The 25,716-nt window shown below is 34.3% G+C and overlaps 1 protein-coding gene across 1 annotated transcript in view; it reads left to right on the top strand.

Annotated features, from left to right (window-relative positions):
• The window catches only part of Ap3b1 (adaptor-related protein complex 3, beta 1 subunit), a 245,036-nt gene that overhangs the window by 113,130 nt on the left and 106,190 nt on the right, over window positions 1-25,716 (top strand). The window contains exons 12-14 of the mRNA XM_013015820.1: window positions 958-1,090; window positions 3,754-3,863; window positions 12,307-12,483. Of these exons, the coding sequence (XP_012871274.1) occupies window positions 958-1,090; window positions 3,754-3,863; window positions 12,307-12,483 (420 nt within the window). The remainder of the gene's footprint in view (window positions 1-957; window positions 1,091-3,753; window positions 3,864-12,306; window positions 12,484-25,716) is intronic.

Raw genomic sequence — 25,716 nt, forward strand, 5'->3', positions numbered from 1 at the left:
AGGGTGTTGCTGGTACTAGGACCTGAACTTAACGTGCTTGCTTGGCTTTTTTACTCACAGCTGGTGCTCTATCATTTGAGCCATGTCTTCAGTTCTGGCTTTTCAGTAGTCTCCAGGATTTGTCTGCCTGTGATAGCTTAGAACCTCAATTCTTTGATTTCAGTCTCCAAACTCAGAGTTTCGTTTTTTTGGTGGTGTTTTTTTTTAACCAGCACTCAAGTTTTATACATTTTCCATAGATATGTTGAATTAATTTTTTTAGCTCTATGGACACTGTAGTTATCTTTAGCTCAGTGATCTTGTATTTTTCAATAGTAGTAGAATATTATATCATGTTCATTGTTGTTTGGTTATTTACTAGATTACTTAGCTTTCAAGCTATGTATATTTCTAGGAAACTTTCTGATAAAAAATTAGGATTCCTTAGAAGACCTACTCATATTTATATATTAGAATATATCTCAGGTTCTTAGCCAATATTGATATATTTATACATCATTATTTATTAATAGCATATTGGTACTTTTCTTCCTTTCCTCCCAATTTTTAAATTTACTATCTGTACAAAAGTGACCCTTTTATTCATAGACTGGCAGGTGCTTCTGGTTAAATGAACTGAAACCTCCAAAGAGAGAGTCTTGTTTCTTTCAACCTTGCCCTTGTCTTAAATACTGTCTTTGCATGACTGCTCTTACTATCTGTTTTGGAGTTTCAAGCCACTATAGCCACAGGTGAATTGAACTGGCTTGAAAACATGTCTCTTCTATAGAAAAGGCACTTTCTTTACATAAAAAGAGAAAAACTGTATTAACTCACTAGTTGATCCTCTTGTGTTCATGAGAAGTCCTCCTGTGTTATGTATTTTGGAATTTTTATGTAGTGACATGGCTATTTAAAGTAGGATTTTGGATTCACTAGATAGTACTAATATGTAAACTAATGAAAATATTCTTTTAGACCTATGTGAAAAGCCAGGATAAGCAATTTGCAGCAGCCACTATTCAGACTATAGGCAGATGTGCAACCAACATCTCAGAAGTCTCAGACACCTGCCTCAATGGCCTGGTCTGTCTACTATCCAACAAAGATGGTAAGTTCATAGTTTAATTTTACTGTCAAATTCTAGTTTGACTATTCTTATTTTAATTTTTATGCTGTAACCCTTTCTATTACAATTTAGTTTTTTCTATATATCAGGAGTCAGAATATTTGAAATATATGAAATATATGTCATCCATGTATTTATTTTTATTTTGAACAATAATATCCCTTTTCTCTTTAAAAACATGTTTTTATTTTCTGCATGTGACCTTTCCTTTATTATTTATTCTTGAAATTCACATAAGTGTATATTTAAAAAATTAAGTAATTAACTGAGAAACAGTATTTATCTTGAGTTAACTAAGAACATTTTTCTATTTTCATTATTAAATAATCGCCATTTACCCTTTCAACAAAAATTCTATTCTCTTGCTTTTTAATGACATGTAAGTCATGCATAACATTGATTCACCTGCAGAGGGTGCTAAAAGCAGGCAAATGACTGTATAACATGGGAAACCAGCTAAATAATAGTGTACATTTTTTTCTTTCAGAAATTCTCATAATACTTTTATATTCAAGATTGAGTATATTGGAACAGGTTCATGGTTAAGCAGAGCAATTATATAAGTGGTCTGAGAAACTAGATATATATAACAAAATATGTAGCCTAGATTTCATATTATCTATTCAGTGATAAAATGTCAGGTGTTTCTGTGGCTATGGCTTATACCGCAGAAATAACTAGGATCATTTGGAGGAAAAAGCAAAAACAAGTCATCTTTTTACCTTTATAAATCTTTTATTGTCATTTTAAATTGCTTAAGATTCTTTATAGGAAAAACATATGCTTCTGTATAAAATAATTAAAACTTTATCTTAAATAGTTCTGTCTAGATAATCTTAAATGTCATGTCTTTCTTTTTTTTTTTGGTGCTGATACTGAAGCTTGATTTCAGAACCTGGAGCTCTCCTTTAGCTTTTCTACTTACAGCTTGCAGCCACACTTCTACTTCCAGCTCAGGCTGGCTTCAAACCATGATTCTCAGACTTCTCTGTCCTGAGCTGGGGTGCTCAGATACACCACTTAAAGCTGTAATTTTGCTTCTGCTCTTTAACACATTGTTTTCATTATTTTTGTTAACTTCGACCTAAACAGAATGTTGCCATGTTTTTGTTGGTGGTGCTGGTGATACTGGGGTTTGATGTGAAAGCATTGTGATTATTAGCGAAGTGCTCTACTACTTGAGCTATTTTTGCTTTAGTTAATTTTCAGGTAGAGTTTTGGCACTTTTGTCCAGGACTGGCTTCAAACCATGATCTTTCTACCTGTGCCTCTTGTATAGCTGGGTTTACAGGCTTGTTTCCCCAGGCCTGGCTTGTTTGTTGAGATATAATCCTGATACCTTTTTGCTTCTAGCTAGAATTACAGGTGTGAACTTCTGAGCCTACTGAACTTTTAATAACTTCAATCACTCTTTAATATTAATTTGATAAACAAATTTCCTTAGGGTCTTTAGTAGAAGAAATTCGCATTTTACTTGTCTTAGTATAATTTAATTGCTTAAAGTAATTTATTTTAGGTAACTATGAACATAATTAGTTTGAGTAACCTTATTGCCATCTACTACAAACCAAAAGGATTGGTATGGAAGACTCATTTTAATTTTTGTTTTTGTAATTCAATAAGTATTTAGACTGGAATAGATTAATAAGATAACTAGTTTTTGCCTTCCTGTAGTTCACAGCCTAAAGGAAGCTTCTGATAATATAAAATAAATTTGCAGTATTCTTCCCATATACTGTACTTACTCTGTGGCAGCCATTGGCTTACATGTAGAATCAGACTGCCTGTGTTTAAATGTCACTTCTCTCTTGAGTAATTACTCAGTCTGCGTGTGTTCCACATTTGTCATTTGCAAATTGAGGCTAATAGTAGGCTCTTCTTTTGGAGTTAGGACTGTTAAGTTTTTTGTTTAGGTCAAGGAGGAAACTAGGAAATGTCCAGACGTAGAATCATTTTGTGCGTCTAGTGGAATAATCCCACTGTGCTCAGCTCTTTAAAAACTTGTATGTAGGGCTGGGAAGGTGGCTCAGTGGTAGAGTGCTTGCCTTGCATGCATGAGGCCCTCAGTTCAATTCCTCAGCACCACATAAGCATAAAAAGCCGGAAGTGGCCCTGTGGCTCAAGTGGTAGAGCACTAGCTTGAGCTGAATAGCTGAGGGACAGCACCCAGGCCCAGAGTTCAGGACAAATAACCAACAATTAAAAAAACAAAACAAAAAAAAAACCCTGTAGGTAGCATAAAAAGTGAATTTACCTGAAGGGAATCTATGGTGGGAAGAATAATGCTCCCTGTGAACTACTCAAATCCTAAAACTATTACATAGCAAAAGGGACTTTGCAAGTGTGATTAAATTCAAGTGCTGGAGATAGGGAGATTCTTTTGTTAGGACAGAATAATTGAATCTTATAGGGAAGAGAGGAGAAGATATCAGAAGCACGATCAGAATGGTTAATTGCTGGTTTTGAAACAAAGAAGGTAGGCTGCCTTTGTCAGTTGGAAAAGGCAGAAAGGACAGTCATGTTTGTAGTTTTTACCTACTCTTGTAAAACATGAAGAATGTTTGTTAATTTAAATTTGGCCCATATTGGGATAAGCCTAATTATATTGCAGATATTTTAAAATGAATAATCTTTGTCTCTTTCAGAAATAGTTGTTGCTGAAAGTGTGGTTGTTATAAAGAAATTACTGCAAATGCAACCTGCACAACATGGTGAGATAATTAAACATATGGCTAAACTCTTGGACAGTATCACTGTGAGTATCCATGAGGAGATATTTGTTGTGTCCCACCAAATTTTGCTTAGTAAATTATAGTTTTCTTAAAGTAAATGTTTATCCTAAAGTCTATCTGGATTCAAATATCGGTCCTAATATTTCCTACTGTTAAAGAGGGAATTACAGCTCTAAAAGAGAAAAGGAGAGAATGAAGTTTGTAGTGTTGAGTTAGAATTATAGCACTTTGTATTTCATGGTTTTTATATATGAGCAGATGTTATGTGAATGCATATATGTGCACATCTATATTTGAACAAATGAATATAGCAACATGTTATCACTTTGCTGTTCTTTGGAAGGTCCTAGAAACAATATCCTTATTACTAATGAACATACTTGGTGTTCAGAAAATAATTTCATGTCATAAAATTGGGTTTCAGTATATTTAAGTTTGTAAAATCATCATCATGATGTAATTGTAAAACATCCCCAATCCTTAAAAAAAAAAAAATCCAATACTTAATCCCCCTCCCCCATTCTCTTTTTGCTCTATCCCTTGGAAACTACAAAACTACTTTCTATTTTTTTTCAGATTTTCCAGTTATGGGTATTTTATATGTCTAGAGGTATATGATATGTGGCTTTTTAGGTGTTTTTTCAGGGAGGGGTGCTTTTTAGTTTTGGCTTCTTTTAGTTAACATGCTTTTAAAGTTCATGCGCACTACTTGTTTCTTTTTTTCGGTAGATGTTGGTTTTTAAATACCATATTCTACTTAAATGGATTGGAATGTCTTAGGGTAATGGGTGATTTCAAAGGTAGAGTATAGAAGAATAAGGTGAACCTGAACATTGTGTAGGATATATAAAGCAAGAAAGTGCTCACAGAATGGTAGAAACTGCATCAAAAGACCCAAATCTAGGTTAAAAGAACATGAGGCTCTAAAATAAATTATATTAAAATGATTATAACCTATAGCATAGTATATAGACTTTGAGTCCCCACTGTAATGTTTGATGGATGGACCAATGGATGGATAGATAGCAGAGGAAGGGAAGCTCTCCCTTACAATTTGAAAACATCTATGAAGGGTAGAGGAATGATGGAGTTAAAATACCAACATCTGCCAGCCATCAAAATGATAATGGATTCAAGCAAGAATTATTGGCAAATGCTAAATACAAATTGGCAAGAATTTAAGTGGTAAAAGGATATTGCACAGTCACAGAATATATCTTTATATTTCTTAGTTTCAGAGGCTAAAATAGTGACTTCCAATGAAGAAATCTGTTAGATATTACTTGAACCAAATGAACCTGGTTAATGCTTACTAGTTTTAGAATCATGTAGATGATATGATATAATAAAAAGTGAATGACTTGAATAAAATCATTGAGAATTATGAAACAAATCTGTATTAAGGGTGTAGGGTATTCCACAATGTAACTCATTGTACTCTTTAAAAAAAATGTCATGTTGTAAATTGCAGGACATGACAATACAACCTATAATTCGAATTTTTTTAAATAAAGGATCATAGGGATAGTTGTCAGAATTTCAAAATTTACTATTTTCAAGATTTTTCTACTGTAGCTTGCTCACCCTTCCTTCCTTCTTCCTTCCTTCCTTCCTTCCTGCCTGCCTGCCTGCCTGCCTACCTGCCTGCCTGCCTGCCTGCCTGCCTGCCTGTCTTTCTGTCTTCCTTTCTGCACTGATTGACACATTTAGGGCATAAGGGAATGCCGGCAATTTTTATCAGTTGAGAAAGCAAAATGTAGCTACCCCAATATGTACCTAGTATAAGTGCAGGAAAATGGCCTCATAAAAATCTGAGTGTTATGTCACATTGGTGCTTGTGTGTTGTGGAACATTTGCTGGAACAAGTGCTGCCTAAATGTTTGGTATAACCTGTTTCATGCTTTTCTTTAAAACTGAAGTTTTTTTGAAGGTACATAGAAGTTTTTTATTTATCTTATTTATCCACTTATTCAGTTTGATTTTTGACTTACCTACATTCAGCTGTTTACCTTAAAGTTGCTATTTCCTTCTTACTAAATCCAATGGATAATTTTCTGATCGTATCTTCCTTGTTTCATCCCTGTCTTATCAGGCATCAAATTTCAGTAGAATATTGAGACACGATTTAGCTATACCCTACATAAGTGATGTAGCTTCTAGTAAGACTCACTTCTCTAAAGCTAGTGACTGAACACAAAGAATTCTAAATGGGAAATACAGACTAGAGATACATGTGCAAACTAGTATATGTATTAAATCTCAACAATAAGCAGTTTTATGAAAGTGCTAAATTAGAACTCTTGAAAAGTACTGTAATGAAGATTTAATAATCTAAACTAAATATATAAGAACACAGAACACAGAAGAGGAACTGATGGAGAATAGAAGGATATTGAAGTTCTCATATGAGAGGAAGAGAGAAGAGGGGATAAAATTAGAGTAGTCAATAGATGAAAATAGATTAGCTCCTATGAAAACTAGGTTTTGATAGAGGTAATGACTTTTCTTTTTTTAAATTCATTTTTTAAACCAGTAATGGCAGAGAAGTATGTGATAATAAGAAAATAGAAATGGGGAATGCTATACCACTAAAGTTTTTGCATAAAATTAATTAAAATTATGTTAGTAAACTTGTTCTGGTTCTGTTAGCAAAGAAGAGGCAATTATAATTGTTAAGGGTTTAGATTTAGCTGCTTGTAAGTAAAATTTGTGGCAGTGTTTGAGGGCTAAACCAGACAAATCTTGGAATTTCTTAAAAGAAAAAATTGCCCTATTTGAAAATATCCTTACCTTAAGTTAAAGTGTAGCTACTTAAGTGCTTAACCCAATCCACTACTTTTTTATATCGCTTATATATGTAACGAAGGGTGTGTGTGTGTGTGTAAATAACAATATGATGGAAATCAGAGGCTGTTAGAGTAAGAATGGAAAAATAAATAATAAACATACAAACACAACAAAGAAGGAAAGAAATATATCTTGTTCTGGATATGAATGGACTATTTTCTCATTAAAGGATCTATTTTCAAATTGGAAGGAAAACAAAAAGTAGCTATAGGTCATTTATAATCCAAATACCTTAATCAAAAGGAAGTTGAAAATAAAAAGGAAAAGAAAGAAATATTGCATAAATTTTAGAAAGCAAGTAGCAGAATTAAATGCATTTAAGTAGATAAAAAGTAATATTGTAAGTGAAATATCTCCAATTTACATACAAAGAAACTAAGAAGTCCAAATCTATTTGCACAAAAAATAAGGCAATTGAATAAATATGTAGAGGAAAGGGACCTATTCAGAATGTAAGGTGATATTGATTAAACATAGTTATTGTAGAAGACTTTGATATGCTGTTCTAATATTAGGTATTCATAGTAGATAAATAAAGACAAGCACACAGAGAAAGCAATGGAAAAACCTTGATTTAGTAAATGCAGCTAAAACTTCCTTTAATAGATAAGAGCCACTTTTAAGAGCATATTCATTAAATGCTTTCAGAAAATGAAATAGAAAATATTTTATTCTAAATTATGGCTACATGGCTAAAGTTATAAATACTTTATTTTTTTAAAGTAAGGAGATCAAAATACAAATTTGTCCTTAACAAATCTGAAGGAATGATGACTCAACATAGAAACATAAAAAAGGAAAGAAACTTGATTTTGTAAGATAGAATTAATAAATACATGTTATTTGGAAAGACAATAAAATATAATAACCTTCCTGATAACAAGGCAGAGGGGAAGCAAAAATAAACAAATCTGGAATCTAATAATAGGAAAGATTAAAAAGTAAATACGGGGGGGGGGAGAAAAAAAAAGTAAATACAAGGAAGCTGCTACATGTGTTTCTATTGTTCACATCTAAACTTTAATAAAATAAAAGGTTGATGATGAGTTGTTACTAATCATTATTCATACTTAGGAAGCTGAGGTGCCTGAAGCAGGAAGCAAGACAATTTGTTGTGCAGAATTGTTAAGAATGATCAAGAATTAAATGCACAAATTATTACTCCCTAAAATGGTGAGGATGTAGCAGATAAAAGCCTTACTGTCAGGAATAGTAGTAATTAAACCCCCAGAATTTTGCTGTCCTAGTCACGAGAGCTGGCCATAAAAACCAATATTTCATTTTAGAAAACAAAACTTTATCAATCTAACCAAACACATGATTATTATTTTAAGAATGAGCAAATGACTTCTAAATTTGTGAGATATATAATGGGAACCTCTTTCCGGTTTCACCTTTAGACCCAGAAGTAATGTCTTAAACTGCAGCAGTTTCAGGAGAATCCAATATGACCATTGTTGAAGGAAAAGGCCATTATTTAACATATTTCTTTTAGTTCAGTTCCTAGGATATTTTGTCAGGGTGAAAGCTTATACCTCCTTGGAAGAGGGAGAACTAAGTGATAGACTTCTTCCCACCATGGCCACCACACCCATGTATAGAAAGAGATGAGGATGAGTGAGAAAATCTCACTCATCAGGTATGGGTGTGAAAAACAGGCAAGAGGGTGCTCTACAGTGCCCTGAAAAATCTGGCTCCTGGGGAGACAACAGGAGACTGGGAGATACTGAGTAGTGTAGCAGAATGGGACTCTAAAACCATCCTGGTGTTTAGTAAATGAGCCTATTGAGGTAATATTATTTATATCCATGACATAAATGATAAATGTGGGGCCAGAGCCAGTCTTCTTGACCTGCTGGTTGGCTTTCCAATTTAGTCACTTGGTCTCTGGCCAGTGGTCTGATAGATATTCCAGATTGACTTTCTGTTGTTGTATAGTCCTAGCTCTACCATTGATAAGCGGAAGTGTGATCACGTTTCGTAACCTCTTGGTTATTCTAGTGTCCTTCTATACCACACAGTGTTGATGGAGGCTTTTGTAATGATGGAGAAATTTTACATGATTCTTAAAAACAGTGCCTGGCAAATTAGACAGGGTCAATTGGTATTACCTATGCAATATTTTAGAACAGAATACATAGATTTTTATCATATTCAAGACTTTGATTCCATTATTTTGATTCCATTCTTTGATTCCATTAGTAGGAACCATGGAAAATATGGTAATTCCTCCAAGTTAGATAGATTTTATCTGCAGTAGTTAACTTATATATTATGATTATAACCGTGATATCTTTTGGTGTGTCCTTCATTAATAGTAAATACTGCTTTTATAATAAAGTCTTTTAAGAATAAAATTCATACAACCCAAGGATTGCTTGACAGATTTCACATAATGTTTAATGGGACAGGAGATTCCATATTATGAAAGAACAATTGGGAGATGTTATTGTGTAAGTCTACTCTGTAATATTAAAGTGGCACTTTACTTCTGACCCAGATGTTTCGGTGAGCACCTGCCATATCACACATTCCCTCTCCATGCTGTGAAACCCTAATACAATTTATACTTAATTTTTAATGCATATTGAGTCCAGACACACATGGGATCTTAGATCTGGTTTGCTATTGGTTTGCAATTTGTTTACTGATTTTGCCTTTGACAGATTTAAATAAATAAAATTGATGTTTGTGGCGTATTTACTTCAGACCATATAAGGGGCTGTTGTTGAAACACAATAGGTTTTAGATTGAGCTTCTTACAGAATGATGTGTAAAATTGCTCTAGATGCCTTTCTGTAGTGGCTGTGGTGGGCTACGCATCATTATTTGTTTTTGCAGGCAAGTTAATGGGTTAAAATAGCAGTGGAAACTGCCTTGTACTAGGTTTGAAAGGTGCACTTAACCACTTGCTCCAGGCATTTAGAATAAAGAATCAGGCAAAGTCATTTATAATCTAGTTTGTCTTTGAGAATATTGAAAAGAAGAGGTTCATAATAAAAGTATTATATGTATGACTGTGTGTATGTGTACATGTATGCGTGCCCACACATACATGTGTCTATACATGTATATTATTAGTTTGCTTTTTAGGACAGTGCTTTTATTTATTCTGTAGTTGAAAAAACCCATGGAAAGTAAAAGTGGCTAATTTTATTATTTGAAATGTGTTCACTTTGAATCTTTTAAAGTACCAATTGTATCTTCATTAGTATTAGTGGTATACACATGAGAATCCTGTTAAGTTAATTGAGAGAGGGAGAACAGGTATTAGAAAAATCTTAGAATTCTAACTCTGGAAAAAGAAGTAAACATTGGTTCTATCAGTATCCTAATATTTTTAAAAAATGAAATGCTGTTACCAAGAATTTGATGCAGTATTTATATTTCTGGTTGCGGAGAATTTTTCTATTTTTTCAAAAAAATGAATGTTTACTTTGGAATTTATTAACTATAAAATTCCAAATATTATCATCCCTACACTATCACTACCTTGATATTTTCATTGTGATCACTGATTTACTGCTTTTAATTTTTCCAAGCAGATGTATTTTAAATGTGTGCATTCTCAATGCTTGGAGTATTCAAAAATTGTTATCTTGCTCTTAATATATTCAAACATGAAAAAAAATTTAAAACCCTTATTTCACTTTGGGATTAGCTATTTTGCACATGAGAATAGAAAGGGTTACCAGAAGAAAATTACTTAAATGGGATAACAGATTGTTATATGTTGTAGAATTTTAATTTTAATACTGGTAATATGTAATAAAATGTTAAAGAAAAATAAATCTAGCATAACTGAAATATGAAGTTGCTCATATATTCTTATTTAGAAGTACCTTTCATTGTGGCAGGCAACTTGAATTGCTCCATACTGGAAAATTTAATGTACCACTCAATTACTATTCTTTAGCCCAATTTAAAATAATAGATTGGGAGTAAGGTCTTAATGCAGTGTAACCTTTGGAACATTAGAAATAACCTCTTTCCTTCCAGAAATCAGTAATACTGTAAGGGTATTAGTTTTATCATCCTGCTTGAATAGATTTGTAATAACCACTTAGACCTTTTTTTTCTATTACATAAGTAAACTAGGTTTTTCTGTCTTTCTAAACTTTTTATAAGTATTTGTTTAAAGATGATGCTGTTTTAATTTTGGGAAATACATACTTTTTAAATACTAAAGAGATTTTGATGATTTCATTCTGATTTGGGGAGAAGAGTCAACATAGGTGGTTAATATTTTTATTGTTATAGTATGGATATTCAAGACAATTTGAAATAGTAAATATTGTGATAAAAGTTTAACCATGGAGAGCTGGGCGCCGGTAGCTCATGCCTGTAATCCTAGCTACTCAGGAGGCTGAGATCGGAGGATCACGGTTCAAAGCCAGCCCGGGCAGGAAAGTCCGTGAAACTCTTTATTTCCAATAAACCACCAGAAAACCAGAAGTGGTGCTGTGGCTCAAGCGGTAGAGCGCTCACCTTGAGCTGAAGAGCGCAGGGACAGCACCCAAGCCCAGAGTTCAAGCCCCATGACTGACACACACACAAAAAGTTTAACAATGGAAAGGTTTGTATTCTCACTTTTTTCTTTTGTATCATAATATGGATACCTTTGCAAGTATACAGAAACCATTAAAAGTTTGAGAAATTGTAAAAACATTTTATAAACAGTGTTGTCTCCTGATGCTATCACTTAATGATAGCCATCAGCTTTTTCATTTATTATACGACAAATTTTCTATGCTAGGTGAAAATGTTCACAAAAACTAATTTACATACCCTCTCAAATTCCTTTTGGAATAGGGAGGATACAAATAAGCAAATAGTAATAAAAGTAATTTACATACTCTGAAATGTTGGTCTTAATGGTTCTGATGGAAGGTTTCCAATTTGTAGCAAAGCAGTGATTGTTAAGAAAACAAATTATATTGAAATGTACTATATTTTATAAATATAATGCCAAAGTGCAGTGTTGGACAAATCTATCCTTATTTTTTTTGTTGACTGAATAATACATAGGGATTCGTAATTTTTTAAGCAGATCTTGATCTATGAGTTTGATACATTTCTAGTGGACATACTAGAAGATAGTAGTGCTTTTGTAGTCATAGTCTTTAATGACTCAGTTTCTTTTTCTGTATTTTCCATAGGTTTATAGAATGTGGTTTGTGAACCACTTGTCCTAGGAACCATCAGTGATACTTTTTAATACATGCATTCCTGGGGCTCAACACAGAAAATTAGCCCACAAAAAAAAATTTTAATGGCTTTGAGGCTTGAGAACAGGAGTCAGCAAACCTTTTCAATAATTTGCTAGGTAATCAGTATTTTTGGCTTAGGGCTCTGTAGTTTTCATTGCAACAACTCACTTTAGCATCATAGCACGAATGCAGAAATGGATAAGACAAAAGTAAGCTGGTAAACCAGATTTGGCCCATTATCTATCTTTTTATTTTTTGATAACTCAAGAAAAATCCATGAATGTAAGAACACTCCCTGCATGTACATATGACAAATTAAAAGATGTAAAATTTTGATAATACTAAGCCATTTTTTGTTAATGTTAGGGTATGACTATCCATTTCTAATTATGTAATCCATTTCTAATAGGTTCCTGTGGCTAGAGCAAGTATTCTTTGGCTGATTGGAGAAAACTGTGAACGAGTTCCTAAAATTGCCCCTGATGTTTTGAGGAAGATGGCTAAAAGTTTCACTAGTGAAGATGATCTGGTAAAGCTGCAGATTTTAAATCTGGGAGCAAAGCTATATTTAACCAACTCCAAACAGGTAAAAGACTATATCTTTGTCAACTTAGCTAATACATACTTTCCTTTTTACTTTGATCAAATCCCTGAGATATGTTCATGCATTATCCTCTGCAATTAACAGTTACCAGACCTGGTTTCTTTTAGGTGCTACATTAGATGGTATCATAACAGAGAGATGACTTACTGGTCTAGTACCGGGAAAAATACTGCAAAAATGAAATGTATTGAGATTTAATAGAATCCCAGAAGTCTGGAGGGCTAATTCTAAAGAAGAGACACCAGAGACAATTTCATAAAAGATAAAGTATTTCACTAAAGACTCATAAGAAATGTTTACTGTATAGCATAAGGAAAGAAGAGAATAAAGGATCAGAGCCATGAAACAGCTTGGGAGATTTTAGGAAACTTAACAGATGAGTCCAGAAGGCCAAATGCCATCTGTGTTTGATGTTACTTACTATGCTAACACCTAGTTACCTAGGTGGTAGTTATCTAATTAGTTACCTAATTCTAGTATTAAGAAGTGAGCCATTTGACATTTTATGTTGTGAGAGTGAACCTCTTATGAACAGACTTAGTACCATTCTAAGATAGACCCCTGAGGGATAGTTTGCCACTTCTAATATCTGAAGACACAAGCAGAAGGCACCATTTGCAATCTAGAATGCTGGCTTTGACCAGACAGCAAATCTACAAGTGTTTCATCTTGGATTTCCTCACCTCTAAAACTGAGATAAAAATTCCTGCTGATAAGTTTCCCAGTATAAAGTTGGAGGACTTAGAGTGGTTTATATGCTCTGTTAAATTGTAGAATTTTGACCTGTAGGTAGAAGGGAAATTTTAAAACTTTTCTATAGTAAGATAATTTTCAGCTTAGAACATTTATATAAATCTGTGAAGCAAGTAGAGGTAAGAGGAGTCATTTTCCCTTGTATGTGTTAAAGAGGGACTTTTTCACTCTTTTCTAGCATTTCAATTGTTGTTTTTCATGAATAGAAGACTTAGTTTGTAAGACTGGAAGATATTTCTCTGAACTAGATTTTATCTGTTGCATATTGTCTTTTTTAAAAAAATTAGTTTTAGTTTTATAAAAATTTTTTATTTCAAAGAATTAGTTAATTAGTTCCTTAATTGTAGCTGAGATGACAGGGTACACACCACCATAGACAGGTAATATACAGTTGAATTGGGGTCTTACACACTTGGTCTAGGCTGGCCTCAAACCATGATTTTACTGAGCTCTGCCTATCAAATAACTAGAATCATATGTAGATTTCTTCATATATTGAGACTTAAAAACTGAAAAAAAGGAGATCAAAAAAACATAGAAAAAGGCAACAAAACAGAGTTGGTTCTTCGAAAAATTAACAAAATTCACAGACCCTTAGCAAATCTATCAGAAAAAGAAGAGAACATACCCAAATAAACAAACTCAGAGATGAGAATGTAAACATCACCACAGAAACAACCAAGATTCAGAACATTATAAGGGAATACTTCTCTGGAAGAAAGATGAATTTCTAGCAAATACTGACATGCCCAAACTAAACGAAGATGATTTAAATCAACAGACCCATATCAAGCATCAAAGTAGAAACAGCAATAACAGCCCTCCCACCCAAGAAAGCCCAGGACCGGATGGATTTACAGATGAATTCTACAAGGACTTCAAAGCAGAACTCACACCAATACTTTTCCAACTCTTCAATGAAATTGAAAGTGAAAGTTCACTACCAAACTCTTTATTTAAAGTCATCATAACCCTCATCCCAAACCTAGACAGGGACATATCAAAGAAAGAGAACTATAGAACCATTTCTCTGATGAACATTGATTTCCAAATTTCTCAACAAGATTTTGGCCAATTTTACTTCAAAACTTCAAAAACTCATAAAAAAATCATATGCCATAATCAAACAAGATTTATTTCAGAGATGTAAGAGTGGTTCAATATATGTAAATAAATTAATATAATTCATCACATTGACAAGAGCAAGAATAAGAACCACATGATTATCTCAATAGATGCATAAAAGCAAGTTCAGGGGCTGGGAATGTGGCCTAGTGGTAGAGTGCTTGCCTAGTATGCACGAAGCCCTGGGTTCAATTCCTCAGTGCCACATAAACAAAAAGCTGGAAGTGGAGCTGTTCCCAGACCCTGAGTTCCAGCCCTAGGACTGGCAAAATAAAGCAAAAACAAACAATCAAACAAAAAGCATTTGACAAGATCCAACATCCCTTTATGATAAAAGCTATGGAAAAACTAGGAATCCATGGAACATTCCTCAATATAATAAAGGCTGTGTATGAGAAACCTACAGTCAGCATTATACTTAATGGCGAAAAGCTAAAGTCATTTCCTCTAAATTCAGGAATGAGACAAGGATGTCCACTTTCTCCACTTCTCTTCAATTTAGTATTAGAATGCCTAGCTAGAGCAGTAAGACAAGATGCGAATATAAAGGGGATCCAAATAGGGAAAGATGAAGTAAAACTCTCCCTCTCTGCAGATGACATGATCTTGTATTTAAAGAACTCCATGGACTCCACTCCAAGTTACTCAAGCTGTTCTGAAACTTTGGCAAAGTAACAGGGTATAAAATTAACCCTCAAAAACAATGGCTTTTCTGAATGCCAATAACGAAAAGAGCGCAGCTGAAATCAGGAAAGCAACTCTTTTTGTAATAGCCCCACAAAAAATAAAATCCTAGGAGTTAACTAAAGAAGTGAAGGACCTCTATCATGAAAACTTTAAAACCCTGAAAAGGGAAATTAAAGCAGAACTAAGGAAGTGGAAAAACCTTCCATGCTCCTAGATTTGGAGGATTACATTAACATTGTGAAATGGCAATACTGCCAAAGGCTATCTACATATTCAATGCAATACCTATCAATATTCCAACCTCATTCTTCAATGAAATAGAAGAAGCAACCTAAGAATTCATATGGAACAATAAAAGACCCCGAATAGCAAAAACAGTCCTTAGCAGAAAGAACAGTGCTGGAGGAATATTAATACCAAATCCCAAACTCTACTACAAAGCCATAGTAATCAAAGTAGCTTGGTACTGGCACAGAACAGACCTCAGGACCAATGGAATAGAACTGAAAACCCAGAAATGAACCCACAGACCTATAGCCACCTAATCTTCGATAAGTGAGCCAAAAAAAATAGAATGGAAGAATGACAGCCTCTTCAGTAAATGTGCTGGCAAAATTGGTTAAATACCTGTAGAAAACTAAAGCTAGATCCTTATATATCACCCTGCAACAGAAGCAATTCCAGGTGGATCAAAGACCTCAAAGTCAAAGAAGACACTCTGGAAACATTACAGAAATAGGAGAAACTCTAGGGCTCCTTGGCACAGGCTGAAATTTTCTTAATAAAGACCAGAAACACAACAACTCAAAGAAATGTTAGATAAATGGGATTGCATGAAATTGCAGAGCTTCTACATGGCAAAGGACATAGCTAGCAAGATCAATAGAAAGTCCATGGATTAGCATTTGATCTTCACTAGCTATACAATGGACAAGGGTCTCAAATCTAAAATATACTTAGCACTCAAAAAATCAAATCTCCCAACAACAAATCCTCAAACAACCACTCGATTGATAAGTGGCCTAAAGAGGTAAAGAGAGACTTCTCTGAAGAAAAAATAAGAATGGCCTATAGACATATGAAGAAATATTCAACTTCTCTAGCCATGAAAGAAATGCAATTCATAACAACATTGAGATTCTCCTCACTCCTATTAGAATGGCTATAATTAAGAAATCTAATAACAACAGATGCTGGAGGGCATGTGGCCAGAAAGGAATCCTACTGCATTGTTGGTGGGTGTGTAAACTTGTTCAACCACTCTAAAAAGCAGTATTGAGGTTCCTCAAAAGACAACACAGAGTTCCCCTATGACCTAGCAATCCCACTCCTGGGCATTTACCCAAATGATCACAAACAAGGCCATACTAAAGCTACCAGAACAACTGTGTTTACTGCAGCATTATTGACCATAGCTAAGATATGGAACCAACCCAGATGCTCCTGAGTAGATGAGTGGATCAAGAAAACGTGGTATATATAGAATGAAATTCTATGCCTCCATCAGAAAGAATAACATTGCCCCATTTATTAGGAAATGGAAAGACTTGGAAAAAGTCATATCAAATGAAGTAAGACAGGCCCAAAGAAACATAGGCCCATGGTTTCCCTTATTTGCAATAAATAGTATATGTCTAAGACAAGTAGAAAAGGTCAAAAGCTATGTCCATATGACCGTTTAAGAGGATGGTGAGTGAAATAAGCACCAAGACAGGGACACAAGAGGTTTATCTTCCTTGCTGTTGATTTTAATGTATTTATAATGTACTATGTGATTTTTTTTGTTTGTTTTGTATGTTCTTCCCCCATGGTATAACCCCTGTTGTCTCTGTATTTGATTCCGGTGCCCTGCATCTTGTATTATATACATTTTTCTAATTTGAGGAGGGGAAGGAAATAACAAATGGTGAAATAGGGATACAGGTTGACCCATTGTAACAATTAGATGTGCAAGACACTATGTTGAAAATGAACTTTACAACTTCAAGGCAGGGAGGAGTTAGGGAGGTGTGGAGAATAGGGATAGTAGGGGAAAAACAAAGGAGGGGGTAACAATAATTGATAGGAAATGTACTCATGTAACTGTAACTCTGTACAGTATCTTTACAATAAAACGTACATACTAAAAAAAAGAGATCAGTGTTTGCTGTTGAGTTTCATACCTATTAATTGAAACATTAGTCTGAAACTCCCTTTGTTCACTAAATCTCTATGGTTTGTTAAAAGTCAATATAAACTTATAACATTATGATTTTATGTCTGGTTTGGCTAAATGAGGTGTATATCCTGCTTATATATTACTGTAAAAGTAATACCAAAATAATATGTCAGTCTATACCGCATCAAATAAAGGTCCTGTCTTTGATCCTTTTCTTTGTTGAAACCCTTTTTTCTTGGGAGGCAGTACTGGGGTTTGAATTCAGGCCCCTGTATTTGCTATGCAAGTGCTTTTTTACTTGAGCCACACCAATAATGGAATGTAGTGGTATTTGTTTAGAACTTGTAGCATGAGTTCAATATCTTTTTTTTTCTTTGTCAGTAATTGGGCTTGCACTCTAGGCCTGGGCACTGTTCCTGAGCTCTTTAGCTCAAGACTGCCTTTCTACCACTTTGAGCCACAGCACCAATTCTGGTTTTCTAGTGGCTAATTGGAAATAAGTCTCATAGACTTTCCAATCTGGGTTGGCTTTGAATTGTGATCCTCAGATCTCAATTAGTAGTTAGGATTACAGGTTTGAGCCAGTCGCACCCAGCCTAATATCTTTTTTTCAACTAAATTTGAAGACAAATAGCTTTCACTCTGATTTTTTAAAAAATTTTATTTTATTGTAATGTTGATGTACAGAGGGGTTGTGTTACATAAGTCCAGTAATGAGTACATTTCTTTTTGAACAGTCTCACCTCTTCCCTTGTTTTTTCCCAGTTTTTTTCCCCTCACAACCTCTCCCTCCTCCCCCAAGTTGTGTAGTTCATTTATAACATAGTGTCTAGAGAGTATCACTGCTGAATTAGTTCACTCTTCATCCCACCATTTCTGTGCTTCCTCTCCATATATTTACATATAACACAAAAAATACAGAAATCAGAAACAGAAAAAAGCAAAAACACAAAAAATAAAATAAAATAAACTCTTGTTTTCATTTCTTGGAGTTCATTTCCTTAAGCTTCATTTTACATGATCTTATGCACATAGCTGTTGAGTGTTGTGATCTTCTCCTAAACTTATCCTTTGGTCTCACTGTGTGACTATTGAGGGTCCTGTTTAACTTAAGTCCAAGGGTAATTTTTTTGTCTTTTATTTTCCATTGTGTTTACTTGAAGATTTATTGGCACATTCTAAGTACTACAAATGAGGGAAAATATACAATCTATATTTTGTTGGATCTTGCTTATTTCACTTAATATAATTATTAACCAGGTCTTTCTATTTCCTTGTGGATGGAGCAATGTCATTCTTTCTAATGGAAGCATAGAATTCCATATATATATATATATATATATATATACACATACACCACATTTCCTTTTTTTTTTTATAATACAACACATTTTCTTGATCCAATAATCCAGTGAGGGACATTTGGGCTGATTCCATATCTTGCCTATGGTAAACACTGCTGCAATAAACATGTTTGTGCCGGTAGCTTTAGTGTGGCCTGAGTTGTAGTCTATTGATAAATGCCCAGGTGTAGAATTGCTGGGTTATAAGGAACTATATTTAGTCTTTTGAGGAACCTCCATCCTGCTTCCAGAGTGACTAAACAAGTATACATTCCTACATCAGTGCAGTAGTGTTGCCTTGTGACCACATCTCTACCAGCATCTGTTATTGTTAATTTTCTTGATAATGAACATTCTATCTGGGATAAGGTAGAAAATCAATGTTGTTTTGATTTGCATTTCTTTATGGCCAGAGAGGCCAAACATTTCTTCATGTCTATTGGCCATTCTTACTTCTTCTGAGAAGCCTCTATAAATAGTCTTTAGCACATTTACTAATTGGGTTGCTGTTTATTTTAGGATTTGCTTTTGGAGGCTTAAAATTTTTGAGCCCTAAGTATATTTTAGATATGGGGCTATTTATCTTGCTAGCTGTGTCCTTTGCCATGCAGAACTCTTTGGTTTGATGTAATCCAATTTATCCAGTCTTTGATTTGTTATGATTCTGTATCTTTGGAAGTTTTTTGTTTTTTTTTTGGTTGGTTGTAGGGCTTGAACTCTGGGCTTGGGCGCTGTCCCTCAGCTCTTTAGCTCAAGGTGAGCGCTCTACCACTTGAGCTATAGTGCCACTTCCAGTTTTCTGGTAGTTTATTGGAGATAGGAGTCTCATGGTCTTTCCTGCCCCGGTTGGCTTTGAACTGCGATCCTCAGATCTCAGCCTCCTGAGTAGCTAAGATTACAGGTGTGAGCCACCAGCGCCTGGCTTTCTTTGGAAGTTTTGACCCATGCCAATGAGCTTTATTATTTCCCCTATCCCTTCCTGTAATATTTTCATAGTGTCTGACCTTATATTGAGGTCTTTGATCCATTTGGAATTGATTCTGGTGAAGAGTAATATGTAAGGATCTAGCATCAGTTTTCTGCATGTCAGTAGCCAATTTTTCCAATACCATTTTTTGAATAGGCTGTCTTTCTTCCATCCTGTGTTTTTGTTTTTGTTTTTGGCTCCTTTATAAAATATTAGGTGGCTGTAGGTCTGTGGGTTCATTTCTGGGTCTTCTATTCTATTCCATTGGTCCTCAGGTTTGTTTATTACCATGGCTTTGTAATAGAGTTTGCAGTTTGGTTCTGATACTCCTCCAACATTCTTCTTCCTCCTAAGGATTGATTTTGCTATTTGGGGTCTTCTATGATCCCATATGAATTTCTGGATAGCTTCTTCTATATCATTGAAGAATGTTGTTGGTATTTTTTGGGAACTGAATTGAATTAGTAGATAGCTTTGGGAATTATTGCCATTTTCATGATGTTAATCCTTTTAATGCAGGAGCATGGAAGGTTTTTCCATTTCCTTAAACCTGCTTTAATTTCTTTTTCATCTTTTTAAAGTTCTCATCATAGAGGTCCTTCACATCTTTGGTTAATTCCTTAGTATTTTATGTTGTATTTCTGTATTGTATTTTAAGCCTATTACAAATGAAGTTACTTGCCTGATTTCAGTCTCATTCTCATTGTTGGTATACAGAAAAGCTACTGGTTTTGTGGGTTAATTTTATACTGTGCTCCTTTGCCAAAGTTTTGGATCAGCTCAAGTAACTTGGAAGAAGAATCTATGGGGTTCTTTACATACAGGGTCATATCATCTGCAAAGAGGGAGAGTTTTACTCCTTCCTTCCCTATTTGGATCCCCTTTATGTTTTTCTTTTTCCTTATTGCTCTTGCTAGGAATCCCTGTACTATATTGAATAGGAGTAGAAAGAGTCGATGTTCTTATCTCTTTTCTAATTTTAGAGGAAATGTCAACTTTTACCATTAAGTATAATGTTGGATGTAGGTTTGTCATACACAGCCTTTATTTTATTGAGGAATGTTCCATGGATTCCTCGCTTCTCCAGAGCTTTTATCATATGGGCGGATGAATCTTGTCAAATGCTTTTTCTGCATCTTTTGAGATGATCATATGGTTCTTGTCCTTGCTCCTGTTGCATCCCTGTAACAAATCCTGTTTGGTCATGGTATATAATTTTTTTGGTTAGTTGTTGAATTTGGGTGGCCAGAATTTATTGAGAAGTTTTGCATCAATGTTCATCAAAGATATGTATCTATAGTCCTCTTTCTTTGATGAGTCCCTATCTTGTTTTGGGATGAGGGTTATGTTGGCTTCATAGAATGAATTTGGTAGTGATCTTTCCCTTTCAATTTCATTGAAGAGTTTCAGGAGTATTGGAGTGAGCTCTCCTTATGGAATTCAGCTTGAATGCATCTGGTACTGGGTTTTGCTTGGGTATAAGGTGTTTTATTGTCATTTCTATTTCATTAGTTGTTATGGTTCTATTTAGTTCATTAAATCTTCTTGGTTTAGTTTGGGTTTATCAATATCTTTAGGAATTCTTCTATTTCTTCCAGATTCTCTAATTTGTTAGCATAAATGTTTGCTAAGCATTCTTATAATATTTTGAATATTGTTTTTTTCTGTGTGATTATCCTGTTTTTGTCTCTAATTGTATTTGGGTGTGTTCTCTTCTTGTTTTGGTCAGATTTGCTAAGGATCTGTCAATTTTGTTAATTTTTTCTTATTTTGTGGGGGGGGTGGTCCAGTCATGGGGCCTGTTCCTCAGCTCTTCAGCTCAAGGCTAGTACTCTACCACTTGAGCCACAGCGCCACTTCCAGCTTTTTTTCTTTTTGCTTATGTGGTACTGAGGAATCAAACCCAGGGCCTCACGCATGCAAGACAAGCGCTCTACCACTGAGCCACCTTCCCAGCCCCTAATTTTGTTAATTTTTTCAAAGAATCAACTCTTTGTTTTGTTTTTTTTTTTATGTTTTTTGGGGCCTCCATTTATTTCTGATTTAATTTTAATGATTTGATTTTATCTACTGGGTTGAGGTTTGGCTTATTCACTCTTTTTCAAGTAGCTTAAGGTGCACTATTAAATTATTGATTTGAGATTTCTCCAATTTGTTGATACAGGCTTTCAGAGGTATAAATTTTCCTCTGAATACTGCCTTTGCTGTGTCCCAGAGGAGCTGGTATTTTATGTGCTCATTTTTGTTAAATTATATAAACATTTGAATTTCTATTCTGATCTCTTCAATGACCCCTGATCAATAATATGTTGTTTAGTCTCCATGAGTTAGAGAATTTTTTTGTGATGGCTTTTTGTGTTGAGCTCTATTTTTATTCCATTATGGTTAGACAGAATGCAGGGAATGTTTTCAGTTTTTCTGAATTTGCACAGGTTTTCTTTGTGACCTAAAATATTATCTATTTTGGAAAACATTCTATGAGCTGCTGCGCAGAATGTATATTCTGATGGTACATGATATTTTCTGTAAATGTCTGTTGTCTAGTTGGTCAATGTTGTTATTTAGGTCTGAGGTTTCTCTGTTAGAGTTTTTGCCTGATGACCTATCCAGAGGTGACAGTGATGTGTTGAAGTCACCAAGAATCAGTATGTTTGGATCTATCTCTGGTTTTGGCGAAGAAGTACTTTTTGATGAATTTACTCTGATTTTTAAGCTACATTAATCATGGGAATTTTGGAGCATTAGTTTCTAAAGTATTTTTATTTTTGAAATGATACTTTCAGATAACTAGTTAACAATTAACTTTACCTCACACTCCACAGTAAGTGAAAATGCAGTACAAATCTTAGCATTTTCAAATGGGTTATAGTTTTTAAATGATATAAAAGCAGATGAATAAAGGTCTCCTGTTAGATTGTATTTTTTTTCCCAATTTTTCTCAAGAAAGGAGATTGAGTACATTTAGAAATGAAAATTAGTGTTTAAGAATAGCTTTAATTATCAGCTTGGCAGAATTTTTAGTTGCATAGTTCATAATTTATTGTATATGAAATACAGACTAAAATTATTAGTTTGATGAATATGTAAAAAATATTTCTATAGTTACTTTTTTTAGCCACATTTCAAGCTGAGCAGGAATTACAGACCATATTGTTGTGGGACTGCTTTGTCATGAAATCCTGGTGCTTATTGCATACCCTATTCTCTGGGAATACCTTAGTTATCTTTAAGAATTTTTACTTCTTGAGGATGTCTAGATTGATTTTTTTAAATAAGACTTTGCATATTATATATTTATATATATATTTGTATGCTTAAAGAAAAATTGACTGATAATCTGCATTACTATTTTTAAATGTTTTTAGCTGATCCAAATAGAGTTTAAAAATAAGGCAACTGTTTTCAGATGCTCAAGTAAGTTAATTCTTAATGTATAAGTAGTTTTCTCTTTTAGCATATATTCTTCATGAACTTTTTAAAAAATGTATGACATTTAATTTCTTTTTTTTTTCTTTGTTTTGTTTGTCATTGGGCCTGATCTCTGGGCCTGGGTGCTGTCACTTGAGCTCTTCAGCTCAAGGCTAGTACTCTACCACTTGAGCCATAGCACTGCTTCCGGCTTTTTCTGCTTATGTGGTGTTGAGGAATCGAACCCAGGGCTTCATGCATGCAAGACAAGCTCTCATCATTGAGCCACCTTCCCAGCCCTGACATTTAATTCTTAATGTTTAGCTCTCTCTTGGTACAGTGTTATAAAGCACTTCATGAAGTTTTTTTTTTTTAATCTGTCACATTTAGGAATCTTTAGATAAATTTCTATAAACTGAACTTTTCTAATTCTGAGCTCTTTCCAGTGGAAATTGATATAATTAGCTGTTATGACTACCTTAAAGCTATTTGATAACAGGTTTTTTTTTTTTTATGGCAGTAGTGACTGAGCATAGGTTTACTGGCCTGTCTGCCTTCAAATCCTACTAAACTTTTTATTGATTACATGACTTATTTAGAAATGTTGTGGAATATGTCCAATACTTAGTTTCTTCGTTTCTAAGGTGAGAATAATAATAATGTAGCTTTACTAAATTGTAGCATATATTTTCATAAAAAGCATTGTATTCTACAAAATTACATAAAAACATTATTAGAATACTAGAACTAAGATCATAACAATCAGAGGTTTCATTGATAACCTTTATTTTAAAAAGGAATTTAATCTAAAGAACTTAGTTGCACAGATAATTGTGGCAGAGAAGTACATAGAAGTCATCATGAATACAGCTCTTTAGCTTGAAAAATACCTGAGGATTGTGCATGGAAATGGGTGTTGGGAAGATTGTATTTGTGAGTGAAGTCATAAAAAGAGGTTAATCTAAAATTGAATGGAGGGGCTGGGAAGGTGGCTCAGTGGTAGAGCGCTTGCCTTGCATGCATGAGGCCCTGGATTCAATTCCCCAGCACCACATAAGCAAAAAGAAAAAAAGCCGGAAGTAGTGCTGTGGCTCAAGTGGTAGAGCACTAGCCTTGAGCTGAAGAGCTGAGGGACAGCACTCAGGCCCAGAGTTCAGGCCCCACAACTGGACCCCCCCCAAAAAAAATAAAATAATAAAAATAAAAAATAAAATAAATAAAATTGAATGGAAAGCTGTACAGCCAACCCTTAGATCCATGCATGGGTATAGGGTTTAAAAATCACTTGTGAAAAAACAGGATGTATAGAGTTCGAACACAGCTAATGATCATACAAGAGTGACTTGAAAGCTTTTCTACATCAACTGAGATCAAAATACACCTATGAGAATTCTTTTTTTTCTTTTTTTGTAACCAGGCTTGGTCAAAACTGTAGGTATTAAATCTGTAATAGCACTTCCTGTACTCCCAAATGTGCATGAGTATGACTCATAGCACATGCAGATGGTTAAATATCTGGAGTCAATGTATGAGGTATGTATGCTTCCTGGAATCCTGCATAGCCCATTTAATCTCTGTGCACTTTTCTGCCTTCACTTCCTATTTCTTACAAAAGAAATAAAATTCAGTTATGCCCAAATTGTCATACATCAACTGAGTTGGAGCAAATGGACATTTTTAAAACAAGTATTCAAGCAGAACTGACTGTACCTACCACAGAAAGTTGTTATGAGGACTAAATGAGACAGTAAATGTAAAATGCTTAGATTTCCTTGCTCATAATAGTGCTTGATTCATGTTAGTTATCTACTTGTATTGAACCCTACTTACTACTGTTTACTACGTATCTGTTTCTAGATCTTGAAACCTTGTCTCAAACAACAGCAAACAAAAATAAAAGACACTATAAAGATTTAGCAGTTTCATTAAGTCTACTTAAAATTTGAGCCAGAATCCTAAAATTTTATTACCAGAATTAAATTAACATAATTTTAAAAGTTAGTAAAGGCTGCTTTAAAAAATGTTGTAGCCCTTTAGCTCTAAGTACGCTCTGAAGCTGCCTTTCAATTTCTCAGATTGTATCTTCATCATTAAGTGATGAATGACTGTATTAGAAGAAAGCTATTGTGGTGATGGTGTTATTATATTTTGTGCAGGTCCTGGGGCTTGAACTCAGTGCCTGGGCACTGTCTCGAGTTTTTTTTTTTTTTTTTTTCTCAATGCTAGCACTCTACCTTGAGCCACAAGCTCTACTTCTGGCTCTTTGTTGGTTAGTTGGAGATTAGTGTCTCACTGTCTTTCCTGCCTGTACTGGCTTCAAACCTCAGTTCTCAGATGTCATCCTCTTGAGTAGCTAGGATTACAGGCATGATCCACTGCTGCCCACCAAAAGCTTTTGTTTTAATTAATATTTTTTGCTTAATGAGGCAGAAATTAGAGAATTGATGTTTGGACCAGCCCATGTAAAGTTTGTGTACAATGGTATATGCCCCTCATCCAATCTACATGAGAAGTATAAATAGGAGGATTTTGGTTCCAGATAGCTCAGGTATAAGTGAAACAGTATTTGAAGAATAATTAAAGCAAAAAGGCCTAGTGCATATTTACTATAGCTAAAATATGGAACCAACCCAGATACCCCTCAGTAGAGATGAATGGATCAAGAAAATGTGGTATATATACACAATGGAATTCTATGCCTCCATCAGAAACAATGACATTGCCCCATTTGTTAGGAAATGGAAAGGCTTGGAAAAATTATACTAAGTAAGCCA

This window comes from Dipodomys ordii, unplaced genomic scaffold (assembly GCF_000151885.1).
Source record: "Dipodomys ordii isolate 6190 unplaced genomic scaffold, Dord_2.0 Scaffold28, whole genome shotgun sequence".
NCBI lineage: Eukaryota > Metazoa > Chordata > Mammalia > Rodentia > Heteromyidae > Dipodomys > Dipodomys ordii.